Source organism: Chiloscyllium plagiosum, unplaced genomic scaffold, assembly GCF_037043375.1.
Source record: "Chiloscyllium plagiosum isolate Xiang-an unplaced genomic scaffold, Cpla_swu_hap1 HiC_scaffold_48, whole genome shotgun sequence".
NCBI lineage: Eukaryota > Metazoa > Chordata > Chondrichthyes > Orectolobiformes > Hemiscylliidae > Chiloscyllium > Chiloscyllium plagiosum.
In genome coordinates, this window is record NW_028270186.1 from 6,175,426 (window position 1) to 6,188,410 (window position 12,985).

Genomic DNA, 12,985 nt, shown 5'->3' on the forward strand with positions numbered 1-12,985 from the left:
AGATCCTATGTCTTAAAAGTTACAATAGGATTGGGGAGACTGAGAGAGCTCATCAACAGTGAAAATTTTGGGGTCCTTGTCAACAGTGAAATACAATTAAGATAAAGAATAACAGTTTCATTTTAATGCAGGAAAGAAGGAACAAGGGATGGGGTGAAGGAACATAGGTCCTCAGTGAGATCGCAGGTAGCTGGGGTAAAGGTGGCATTTGGCAAGCTTGCCTCCATCTGTCAGAGCAATGAGTGCAGGAATTGGGACATTAACTTCTGGTTGTACAAAACATTGGTAAGGCCACTTTTGGAATATTGCATACAATCGTGATCGCTCCGCTCTCGGAAGGATGTTATTAAACTAGAAAGGACACAAAAAAGATTTACAAGAATGGTACCAAGGCTGGAGAGTTTGAGTTATGAGGAAAGGCTGGATAAGCTGGGACATTTTTCCCCTGGAGTGTAGGAGGCTAAGGGGTGACCTTTTAGAAGTCTACAAAATCATGAAGGGCATGGATAGGGTAAATAGACAAGATATTCTCCCCAAGTAGGGAGTCCAAGAGGGGAAATATTTTAAAAAGGACCTTACGGGCAACCCCTTCACAAAGAAGGCGATGCATGTATGGAATGAGCCGCCAGAAGAAGTGGTGGAGGCTGGTACAATTACAACATTTAAAGTGCACGTGGATGGGTATATGAGTAGGAATGGTTTAGAGAGATATGAGCCATATGCTTGCAAACAGGACTAGATCAAGGTAGAATATCTGGTTGGCACGGACAAATTGGACCAAAAGGGTCTGTTTCTGTGCTGTACATCTCCATGACTTTACAACAAACAAGAAAATGTACACTGGAAACGGAAATTGAGTGAGGAGAGGTGTGTGCATCATTTCAGCAAAGCGATATTTTTTAAATACGTCATGAGACATTGTGAGCGCACAAGGTGACTGAAATTCCTATTTTGCTGTCCTGACTGTTAATTAAAACATGCCAAAGTAACAAACAATAGGAGAATGTAAGATCAACAATCAGTGCCATTCTGATATACAATAATCCAAGGATATATGCATCAATCACCAAGGGCTGGGCTTTGAAGGAAATTGCTGGAACCAAAGTAGAAAACTAAGCAGTCAATTATCCCAGTATCTTTAACACAATAAACCGTGAAGCTAAAGACATAGACAACAAGTTAAAAGAGCTAAATTGCTTCTGACAGTTCAATTTAATAACATCACATGCCAATAATATATTTAGTGAAGTTAATATATTTTGACAGCAAGAAAGAAATGCACTTAGTTTGGGAAATGCTGACGGCATTGCATGATTCTGAACTTTGCTGCTTCAAAGGGACAAACACACTTTGGAATAAATGTTATTGTTAGCCAAGTAGCCTCAGTACGCACTTAGCTGAAGTCATTTCAGCAAAATAGCAATGCTGTTGGTCCCAAGAGTTCTCATTTCCTGTTGGGAGAACATGGCAGTTGGACCCAGTACAGTTGCTCCTCCACTCTTTATGAACAGTCTGTCTCCTTCGCTTTCTGTAATTTTCAGGTGCAAACAGGACAGACCAATAACTTGCGCCCAGACCTCTTGTAAAGTCACTCTGAGAGTTTGACAGCAAGGTATTGTCCAACAATGAGCTGAATGGGTCAATTCACTGGCAGGAAGTGCCTGATGTCAATTTGTGAGTTCCCCCAGGAGATGCAGCTGCAGCCAGTCAGATTCCTTGTCTTGCCTGTCTGTGGCAGGACATGGAATACCCTCCTGTGAATGCTTCAACCATAGAGGGTAGTGAAATACAAAGGATTGAAGGATTTCAAACACAAGTTACAGATCAGGGCAAATCAGTGGGGACATCTGCTTCCTGTGGCAGTCAATGATATTAGGCAAGCCAATAATCTGCAAATTCTAATGTTCAGAGCATACAGTCTCAAAGATTGCTCAGTGGCCAAGTTCAATTCTGCCTAAAAATGGTAGGGAGCTTATTGCAAAATATTCAGTCAGCCACTCACAACAATTCAAGCATCAGTGAAGGTCCAAGACAGTGAGTGAGGATGTGAGATGGAGACAAAGGTAGACTGTGCTGCTGGGAAAGCAGGTTTCAACACTGTGTGTGTGTGTGTGTGTGTGTGTGTGTGTGTGTGTGTGTGTGTGTGTGTGTGTGTGCGCGCGCGCGCCATGCGCAGTTGGATGGCTCTGTACTGTACAACTTTGCCTGACCTGCTGCGCGTTTCCAGCAACACATTTTCAGCTCTGATCTCCAGCATCTGTCGTCCTCACTTTCTCCTCTAAGAATCAGTGGGCAACTCCATGTTGGGTCAGGGCTCAAACGAAGTCTGCGTGTAATTAATAATTCAGTAGAGCTGAGAGTGGGGTTTGAAAAGCTCACAAAGTGTTTGATTGATCCAACAGAGCAACATGGATAGGAAATACACGGATAGGAAAGGTTTAGAAGGGTATGTGTGAAGTGCAGGGAAATGAAGTTCGTGTGGATGGACATTTCAGTTGGCACAGACCATTTTGGGTCAAAGTGCCCATCTCCATGCTGCAGGACTCTGACTCTAACATTACCAGCTCAGGGAAAAACTCGGTATGATGAAACAAGCTGTTGGTCAAGAGCTTGGGTTATGCTTGTCAGAGTACTGTGTGCAGTTTTGGAGTTCAGCGACCAGTACTGTTTGGAAAGGAGAGTGGGGCCATCATTGAGGTGCCTCATGACAGAATGGCTAATGAGGTAGTTTATAAAAGTGAAGGAGTTTTATGAAAGTTGACAACCAACAACCTGAGCGATGCTTGGTGGTAGGTTGAGTTGCTTAAAAATCAATGAAATCTGTCTTGTTCCCATTTGCTGCTTATTAAATGCTTGTAACAATATCTGATTTGAAATGCATGTTGATTGAGAAATAAGAATAATCATTAGGTTGGGACATTAAAACATTTGAAGATAAAGACTGACGTAGGCTTTCACCAAGAAAGACTCCATCGAAGCTTGCAGGGAAAGGATACGTGGATTAATTATACAAGTACTCAGCATAGTCAGCAAAAAGGTAAACAAAAGTTAAATTGCTGAAAGAAAAGGGTGGAAAGCATTTATGACAACATCATAGCTGGGTGTGAACATGAATTGCTAATTGCATAACAAATACTGGAACCACCCAACTGATAACAATGGCAAAGATCATTATCACCTGAATGGCAAGAGAAACCAGGATAAGACAACACTCAATGGCAGAGAAAATCTTCAGTCAAGGTTTGAGATTGAAAGTAAAAGGGCAAGGTGAAAGAAAGATCCAGATGTAACCGTGAAACATAATCAATAATTGATCTCATTAAAAGCCCACAACTTCATAAAGTAATCTTCACTCAATGATAAAGGAATCTTCGCCAAATAATTAAGGAATGGTGGGAAACAATACTTCATCATATGCAAGTGGAAGGAAGCATCACAGAGGATTAGTCGCCGCATGTGCAAAGTGGCAGGATATCTGAACAACATTAAAACAAGAACCGTTCAGTGAAATTGTGGACAGGGAGCGGCACAGTGGTTAGCACTGCTGCCTCACAGCACCAGGGTCCCAGATTCTATTCCAGCCTCAGGCTGTGTGGGGTGTGCACAATCTCCCCTTGTCTGTGTGGGTGTCCTCCGGGTGCTCCGGTTTCCTCCCACAGTCCAAAGATGTGCAGGTCAGGTGAATTGGCCATGCTAGATTGCCCATAACGTTAGGTGCAAAAGTCAGAGGGAAATAGGACTGGTGGATTATTCTTCGGAGGGTCGGTGTGGACTTGTTGGGCCAAAGGGCCTGTTTCCACACTGTAGGGAATCTAGTCTAATACTGAGGACTCTCAGATAATAGTCCTCAAAAATTATTTTCTCCCACCAGAAGAAGTGATGTTACCTGCTCAAGGATTTAAAGTAAAGATTTACTTTTAATGCTGACGGATATCCTTTTCTTCTTCGATACTGTTATTTGCTTGCAGTTACAAGTGAAGTCTCCTGTTTACCTTGATTCCAGGGCCAAATTGCCATTTGTGGATCCTTAGAGAACAGCCGTACGTACAGATTTACAACTGAAGACCTGCCTTCTTCAGTGAAGTTACTGGTGATTGTTTAAAACCATAGAACATTTTATTTTCTCACTGGGTTCCTTGAATCTGTCAGTGGGTGCTCTTGTCACAACCTTTTGAGCTGGTTTAACAAACACTGCTCTGGACAAGGGCCTAATCAAAACTGGCTCTGCCTCCAGGTTCAAAGCAATTTTACACTCTGAATAAGTCAGAAGCATCCAGGCAAATGTGAGGTGATGCATTTTGGGAAGTTTAATTCGAGAGCGAATGATACAATGAATGGGAATGCCTTGAGAAAAGTTGATGAGTCGAGAAATCTGGGAGTGCAGGTCCATTGTACCCTGAAGGTTGCTGCACAGGTGGATAGAGTGGTCAAGAAGGCATACTGTATTGCTTGCCTTCATCGGACTGGGTATTGAGTATAAGAGCTGGCAGTTCATGTTAAAATTGTACAACACATTGGTTCGATCGCATTTAGAATACTGTGTACAATTCTGATCACCACATTATCAAAAGGATGTGAACGCCTTGGAGAGGGTGCAGAGAAGGTTTACGAGGATGTTGCCTGGTATGGAAGGTGCTAGCTATGAAGAGAGGTTGAGTAGGTTAGAATTGTTTTCATTCGAAAAAAGGAGATTGAGGGGGGACCTAATTGAGGTCTACAAAATCATGAAGGGTAAAGACAGGGGAGATAGAGGTAAGCTTTTTCCCAGGGTGAAGGATTCGATAACGAGAGGTCATGCTTTCAAGGTGAGAGGTGAAAAGATTAAGGGGGATACACACGGCAAGTACTTCACACAGAGGGTGGCGGGTGCCTGGAACGCGTTGCCAGCAGAGGTAGTAGAGGCAGGCACGGTAAATTCATTTAAGATGTGTCTGGACAGATGCATGAGTCGGTGGGGAGCAGAGGGATACAGATGCTAAGGAATTGGGCGACAGGTTTAAACAGTAGACTTGGATCAGCTCAGGCTTGGAGGGCCGAAGGGTCTGTTCTTGGGCTGTAAATTTTCTATGTTTTTTGTTCTTTGTTAATATTCAACTCAGACATGACTTATTGTTCTAAAAGAACAAAAACATGGTCTTTCAAATCCTATTTTATTAGGGAAGCAAAACTGTCAGAGAAACCAAATCAACAGATGAACCCTTCTGGTCTTCATCACTGAGATGCACACTTGATATATTTCATGAGTGACAATGGTAATTTGCAAGATATATTCAAAATATCATTCCTCCAGAACCCAACATGTACTTCAGCAAGACTTTGGGCCATCAACGTAGTGGAACTTTAAATACTGAGGTGGCACTTGCTGCTTAGTTGCTGTGTTAGCAATGCGGGAACCTTCTTCTTTTCTCAAGAATACCAATGACACAAGAGCCAAGCAGAGAGATTTCAGTGTTCCAGTGTGAAGAAGTCTAAACAGAGCTCGGCTCATTTTTTCCTTGCTGTGGACGAAAGAGCTGCAGCAAGAACCAGTCATTCCCCTCTGCTGTCAACAGTTAAACAATGGCAGAGACTCTGAAGGGAAAGCAGAAGAGAGACAGGAAAGGCTTAAGTGAAGTTCTAAGTCTTAAAGGCATTCATTCACAGAGTAGAGAGACAGAAAGAGGTTGACAGGTTTAGAACGCTAATGCCGGACTTGAACCCAGGCATCTGAAGGAACAGCCATCCACAGAAGTGTGATTAACATCAGGAGTGTTCAGAAGTCCAGACTGGAAGACAGCACATATCCCACAGAGTTGTGAACTGGAGGAGATGAGACATAGATCGGAAAAGCCATGGATGCACAAAGGGGATGGACAGGTGAGGGAGAGCAGAAAAGAAGAAGATTTAAGAATGGAAGAAAATGCCTTGAGATGATTAACACTCTGAATGACCACTCCCTCCTGGTGATTGCTTGCAGAGGTGAAGACTTTTGATTGAATTAAAGCAACATTCAGAAGGAAGGTGAAGAACTCGAACTGACATGGTGAAACTGAAGGATTATTCACAGCTCAGTGGACTTCAATTTTGTTTGACTCAGAAGGTTGTGGGTTGCAGCCCCACTCTAGAGATTCCAACACAAAATCCAGTCTGGGAATTCCACTGCTGGGGCCGAAACTCTTGTGCAGCCTTTCAAGTAAGACGTTATGGGCTGGTCAATGTCAAACATCTCATGTCACAATAAGAAGTGGAGCAGGGGAGCTTTGTCATTGTGTTAACATCCCAATTGGACAGTGCGTAGCGTGACAATGTGATACTGTAAGACACCCCAAAAGACATCTGACCTGGCTCTACACAAAGGAATCTTATCAACTCGAGGAAGTGTACCTTCCAAACAAATTTTGGGAATGGTTAAGTTGTTGGAGAGATAAAGTGCTGACGAATGTAATTGGGACCTGCCTTCCAATTTGCTTTGGCAATGAATTTCTTGAAACACACACGGTATCCAAATGTGCAGATGATACTGATGAAAAGGTGATGATTTTGAGATGGCTGGGGAATGGCAATTAGAAAATAGATAAAGCAAAATAACAGCAGCAGAAACAAAATGACCCTACTGAAGATGTTGCAGTAACTTCAGACAAAAACCCCAAAAATCCTAGCAAACGTGACGTTCAATTTGTCCACCTAACACAGAACTGCAATAAATGAAGGAGAAAGAGGACTGAACTGCTTTATCTAAGCAGCACAGCGCAAGTCAGTGGTTGTCACAATCAAACTGTGTTGTGGTCAGACCAGATCGTATTTTTGCTGCATCCAGCTTGAGACATTAAGTTATGAGGTAGACGTTGAGCAATGGAGAGAATGTAGGCAGAAGCTACACGGTTGAGCATTCATAAGGATATCATCAGCAATTGAAGGGAAAGAACAAAGCTGCATTTTCATTTTTGTCTCCAAAGGAGGTGACACACAGTGATTTTTAAAAGATGGAAAAGTAGCATGAAGAAAAGAGATCAGAAAAGATATTTCAAACAAAGTTGCAGGACTTTGTCCAAGGCATCAGACACTAACTAGTGAAAGACACAATCAGGATAAACATCAGAAGATCATTCACACAATGAAGAAAATTAAGTAATTGATTTAGTAATTGAGGGAAACTTGTGAAAACATTTCATGAATGAGGAAACTACTAAGGCTTCCGGAGAACTATCATGAAGTGAATGGCCTTCTTTATCCATCTTTATTCTGTGGTAGTCAACAGGGTTCATTTCAGCAATACAAGGATGCTGATACATAAAATCGCTCTAGCCTCTCCTTAAACTCTAGCCTGGTTTGACAGTGAGAGATAAGTCAAGTCATGTAAGGTCAATGTAGGCATCTACAGCTCAGTAGTGAGCAGAGGAGATCTTGTGCTTCTGACATTTTTGGCTGCAAAGAATCAGATTCAGAAATGTCTAAGTGCAAACAGAAAAGTGACAGTTCTCCTCAATGATAAACAGGCCCCAAAACATGGAAGGTTTGAACATCATGAATATGCTTACATCAAAAATAAGCCTTTTATGAAATTAATCAGTCTCTATGTATTAGATTTCTAGTTGTCAGTCAAATATATTGAAAAAGCATAAATTGCTGCATGAACCTGATTATTCAAGGCTAATGAGACGAACAGCAAGTGTCAAATTGGTACAAGCTGCCAAAAACATGTACGAATGGTCTCTGACCTGCTGGCGGTACGACTGCCTGGGTCGATGGCCTTTTGCGTGGGGTCAGAGAAGGCTGAATGGGCAGCATCCCTGGGTTGGCTGGAGCCTGCCCAGCCTTCGGCCTTTGGCGAGGAGCTATTGATGTCTCAGTTGGTGGAGTTGGGTCTGTCAGTCTGTGAAATGAGGACAACAGTTTCATGTACGGGAAAGACAGCAGAAAACATCACACTATAACACACACCCATCTCTCCCTCTCCCTCTCCAACACCCGTTTGTTTTAACTTTGCAGTCTTGGAAGTGCAGACAGCAGAAATATTCAGTCATGGAACAGGGATCGATAGAATACACCAGATCACTTTTTAAAATCACCAAACTGTGTTGATACCACAATCAGAATAACGTGGTCTAATCTGACCCATTATGCTTCTCATTATTTGTAAGCTTCAATATTTCCACTTTTCAAGCAATCGATTCCGATTAGAAAAGGTTCAAAGATAGATACTGCATCAACAACGTGGCAGAGGGATCTGGACTTTATATAGAAAACAGTTCTTAACCATAATTTTATGCCATCTGGTTACAATCTCAGTAATTAGTACAAACAAACATCGATCTCTCCTTACCTCATTACAATTCTTTAAGAACCACAAGAACAGGCCACATGTTCCGAACATCTCACTTCAATATCTTCAGTTCAAATGAAAAGGTCTTGTGCACTTAAAAAACCTTTTTGCTGCTAACACCTGGTGAATCAGTGCCATACATGTTCTGTAGCTTCTCATGTCTAATTTCCACTGGTTCAGAACTTGAAACAATATTCAGCCTGCAGTCAAACTAATGACTTGTATATCTGCATCACACTGACTCTGTACATATACAGTGTCCCCTTCTTTTTGAATTTAGTGTTAGGGGCTCAAAACCAAGGAATCCATTTGTCCTTTTGTTATATTGGTATATCTGTGGTGCTGCCTTCCAAGTGCTTACCCTGCAACCAAACCTAACTGCCTTACATTTAGTAAGATTGATTTCTGTTTGTCACTTACAATCTGTTGAAATAGAGCTTCTCTACTGTGGGGAGGCAAAGGCCTCATGGTATTATCACCAGGCTATTAGGCCAGAAACTCAGCTGATGCTTCGGAACTGGGTTCAAATCCTCCATGGCAGATGGTGGAATTTGAATTAAACAATAATTTGGACTTAGTAGTTTAATGATGACCATGAAACCATTGTTGATGGTCAGGGAAAAATCTATCTGATTCATTTATGTCCTCTATGGAAGGAAATCTGCCATCCTTACTGGGTCTGGCATACATGTGACTCCAGATCCACAGCAATGTAGTTAATTCATAACTGCCCTCTTGTAATTAGGGATGGGGAATAAATGTTGGCCTGTCCAGCAACACCCTCATCCTGTGAGTGAATAAAACAAAATCCAAACACTGACACTACACTTATCTAGCACAAGTGGTCAGGCACCAAATGACTGGCTTCTGCAAGGACTACAGTAGGAAGGGAACCAGAAAGGTTCACCAGCACTTTTTATATGAATTATCATGCGATATGGGCATTGCTATACCATAGCAAGACTATATCAATAAATACCAGCATTTATTGCCCAGCCCAAGCAGACCTTGACAAGTTGGCAGTGAGCTTTATTTGCTGCAGTCACTGGGTGTAGGTAGACCCATTATAACATCAGAGAAGCAATTCCAGGATTTCAACCAACAAGTGAACAAAGTTAAAAGTCACACAAAGCCGGGTTATAGTCCAACAGGTGTATTTGTAAATACTAGTTTTCAGACCACTGCTCCTTTGCCAGGTAGCTGTGAAAGCTTGTACTTCCACACCTGCTGGACTATAACCTGGAGTTGTGAGATTTTTAACTTTGTCCACCCCAGCCCAACAGTGGCACCTCCACATCATAACAACAGTGAAGGAACAGCAACATACTTCCAACTCAGCATGATGTGTAGCTTGGAGAGTAACTTCCAGCAGTTAGTGTTCCATGTATCTGCTACCTTGTGCTTCTGGGTGGGACAGCTCAGAGGATGGAAGATGCTGACTAAGGATCTTTGGTGAATTTCTTCATTGCATCTTGTGGAGAGCACACACTGCTACTACTGAGCGTCAGTAGTGGACGGAGTGATTACAAACTGGACAAATCATTCAAAGACTGTGGCTACAGCACCAGGTCAGAGGTTTGAAATCGTGGAGTGAATACCTCATTTCCCGACTCCTCAAACCATGTCAACTATTGACGAGGCACAAGTCAGAAGAGTGATGAAATACTCCACACTTGGCCAGGTGAATGCAGCTCCAACAATACTCAAGGAGCTTGACCACACCCAAGACAAAGCAGCCCACTTGTTTGGCATTACATCCACTATCTCCGCCACCAATTTTATGAGCACAACTGACTCGTCCTTTCTCCAACATTAGATGATTGAGAATTCTTTTAATGGATCCCTGTGCCTCTGCCTAATTCCACACTCTCATGCTTTTCTGAACAAGGAAATGTTCCCAGCATTCCCCATTTGAATCAAAAATAATGAACTCGTAACTGAATGATTTGGGGATTTGTCTGTGCAACAGTCACTATGTTCAAAGATAACTACCAGTCCGTGAGCCACTTGGGAGCTGAATTAGGGCATTGTATCAATGGGTCTCCCCACTGAGAAAAATCCAGGTGGAAATTAAGTGCTGAACCAATAAAACACCCACCCAGATCTCCTTGTCCAGACTGATACACAGAAGTTAGCCAAGTCTGCAATGCACATTTAGTCCTTTAAGCCAGAAGCAAACCAAAATTGCATTCAACAAAAAACAAGGCGAACCCAACTGAAACCCAAAAGGCTTGGCAATGTTATATTTGTACTCCCTGGATTCAAAACACTTTCCCTTCCCAAAAAGCACAAAATAAAATCCAAGTCTTGATGCTGTTATGTCAAAGTCACTGAAGCAATTCCAGGCAATTGCCTCCTCCGCCTAATTACATGCAAGATGGTATGTGAAAGTGCTAACCTCGCCTTGGGCTGTGTCTTCTTAGCTGCAGCTTCACTGGCTTTTACTGGCTCAACAAGCTTGGCTGGAATGGGAGAGTTCTGTAAAAGAAAGCTATTATTACATCAACTTCAAAACGCAAGCAAATGCACATGATTTCTCCACAGCTTCACCATCGCAGACTCAACACGACTTGTCACACCAAAATAAAACAACGAAATGTGGATGTTGGCTATCTGAAACACACAAAAACAGAAATTGCTGGACAAACTCAGCAAGTCTGGCAGCATCTGTGGAGAGAAAACAGAGTTAACACTGAGAGTACAGTGACCAGTTCTAAAGAAGAGTCACTGGATTTGAAATGTTTTCTCTGTTTCCTCCCCACAGATGTTGCCAGACCCGCTAAGTTTCTTGCGCAGTTTCCGTTTCTCTATGTTCTACAATGTCATATACTTTCCACTCTCAACAGTCATATTATAGATCTTTTTATGCTGGCTGTGTCAAGACTCAGATCGTTCAGTGACAGAAAATTGTTCAACGTGAATGCACAACAAATGAATTTGGTTTCATGAACCCACTGAAGAACCACAGATCAGATCTTTCCAGCACTTAATATGGGCTTAAGTTGTTTTGCACATTTTCCAACTGGATTTAGAGAGTCATAGAGATGTACAGCAGAGAAACAGACCTTTGAGTCCAACTCGTCCATGCTGACTAGATATCCTACAGTAATGTCGTCCCACTTGCCTGCATTTGGCCCAGATCCCTCTAAACCCTTCCTATTTGTGAACCCTTTTAAATGTTGTAATGTCCCAGCCTCCATCACTTCCTCTGGCAGTTGGTTCCTAATACACACCACCCTCTGCGTGAAAAAGTTACCCGTTAGATCCCTTTTAAAACCTTCCCGTATCACCTTAAACATCCAGGTGATCCTGACAAACTTTGGCAGAACTCACTTTATTTGGTTTACTAACAAGGATATGTCAAGGCAAGTCGCTCATGCACAATCACGAATTTGCTTTTCAACTGCAAGCATTCTATTTCTTTCGATGGTCTTGCCTTATTCAAAAATGCTCTCTTCAAATATTCTTTTAATGGAAAACATCAGGAAACTGTCACATGAACACAAGCACATCTGTAAAAAGTTCTCTCTTTCAGTACACAGGAGCTGAAACAATGTACCCACAACACAGTCAGTCTTTCTAGTTGTGCGTCTAAGTCTCAAAACATATGTGACATTCTTGACCTCGAGGCCAGCCTGACAAAGCCTCATTATTTCTGGACTTACACTGACATTCTGGACAGGGCACTCCTTTCCAATTTGTTTAAATGCAAAGTGCGACACCTGGTAAATGTCAGGTCTTTTGTCTGGATCTGGCTCGAGCATAAATCCTGAAAAAAGGAAATCAATATCAGTCAATTGTTCATACTAAAATGACTGCAGCTTCAATATGAAGGAAGCATCAATGTATTTGACCACACAACTCAAAAAACTGCTGCACGTTCAGAGACAGATTTCATTTTCAATGCTCTGGTATGTTTATTCACATATCTTAAACTCTAACCATCGAGAACAGCTCCCTTTCAGACACAGTAAGGAGATCATTCTTGAGAAACAAGCACAAATAAAATAAATCACAACTGCCCAGAGACAGAAAGCATCAACGTTGTTTCACTTTGTTCTTCTCATCTTGTTGTCTCTGTTCCAAGCAACATGTGCTTGTCAAAATTTCAGTCAATTTGGGTATGGATTTAAAATAAAGACAAATGAATCAGACCGGTTAAATGGAGGGTTATTTTGAAGAAGCATATCAGAAAATAATTTGCAACAGTGACCCAAACGCATCAATTACAACAAAGCATGTAACTTGAGTCCAGCCTTTGTGATGTAATGTTAATGGATGGAACGTCAATACTGCTGAGTTTGCAACAGGAAGCCACACATTTAGGTTTGACTTCAGAGCGGATGGTTCGAGGTCTCAGTTCTGAATAAAGACTGCTCAGTCCAGAAGGGAGAAAACTTTTTCCAAGCAGGGGTATCAAATTTTCCTTCAGGGCAACCAGTCACGACAGCTTAAATGCTGTTGTTGTGAATGGACCAAGCCAGGAAAGTTTGGATAGAAATCTTCAAGTTGTTAGAACTGAAAAACGTTCAGGCCAAACTGCCTCCACTGTCCACGGAAAAGAAAGTGGGAGGTATCAGTTAAAAAGTTCAAGTATTGAGTGGGGCGGAAAGTTCCTCGAGAATTAATACTGTAAGTACAGATATTCAGAGAACAGTTTGAAACTTCATTTTGCCATTTGAG

General features: G+C 42.0%; 1 protein-coding gene across 13 annotated transcripts in view; it reads right to left on the reverse strand.

Annotated features, from left to right (window-relative positions):
• Positions 1–12,985, reverse strand: part of aak1b (AP2 associated kinase 1b) — a 127,745-nt gene that overhangs the window by 60,842 nt on the left and 53,918 nt on the right. For all 13 annotated transcript variants that reach the window (XM_087984245.1, XM_043681260.2, XM_087984246.1 and 10 more), the window contains exons 8-10: positions 11,968–12,071; positions 10,701–10,780; positions 7,698–7,852 (exon numbers count right to left, since the gene is read on the reverse strand). In XM_087984245.1, the coding sequence (XP_087840371.1) occupies positions 7,698–7,852; positions 10,701–10,780; positions 11,968–12,071 (339 nt within the window). The remainder of the gene's footprint in view (positions 1–7,697; positions 7,853–10,700; positions 10,781–11,967; positions 12,072–12,985) is intronic.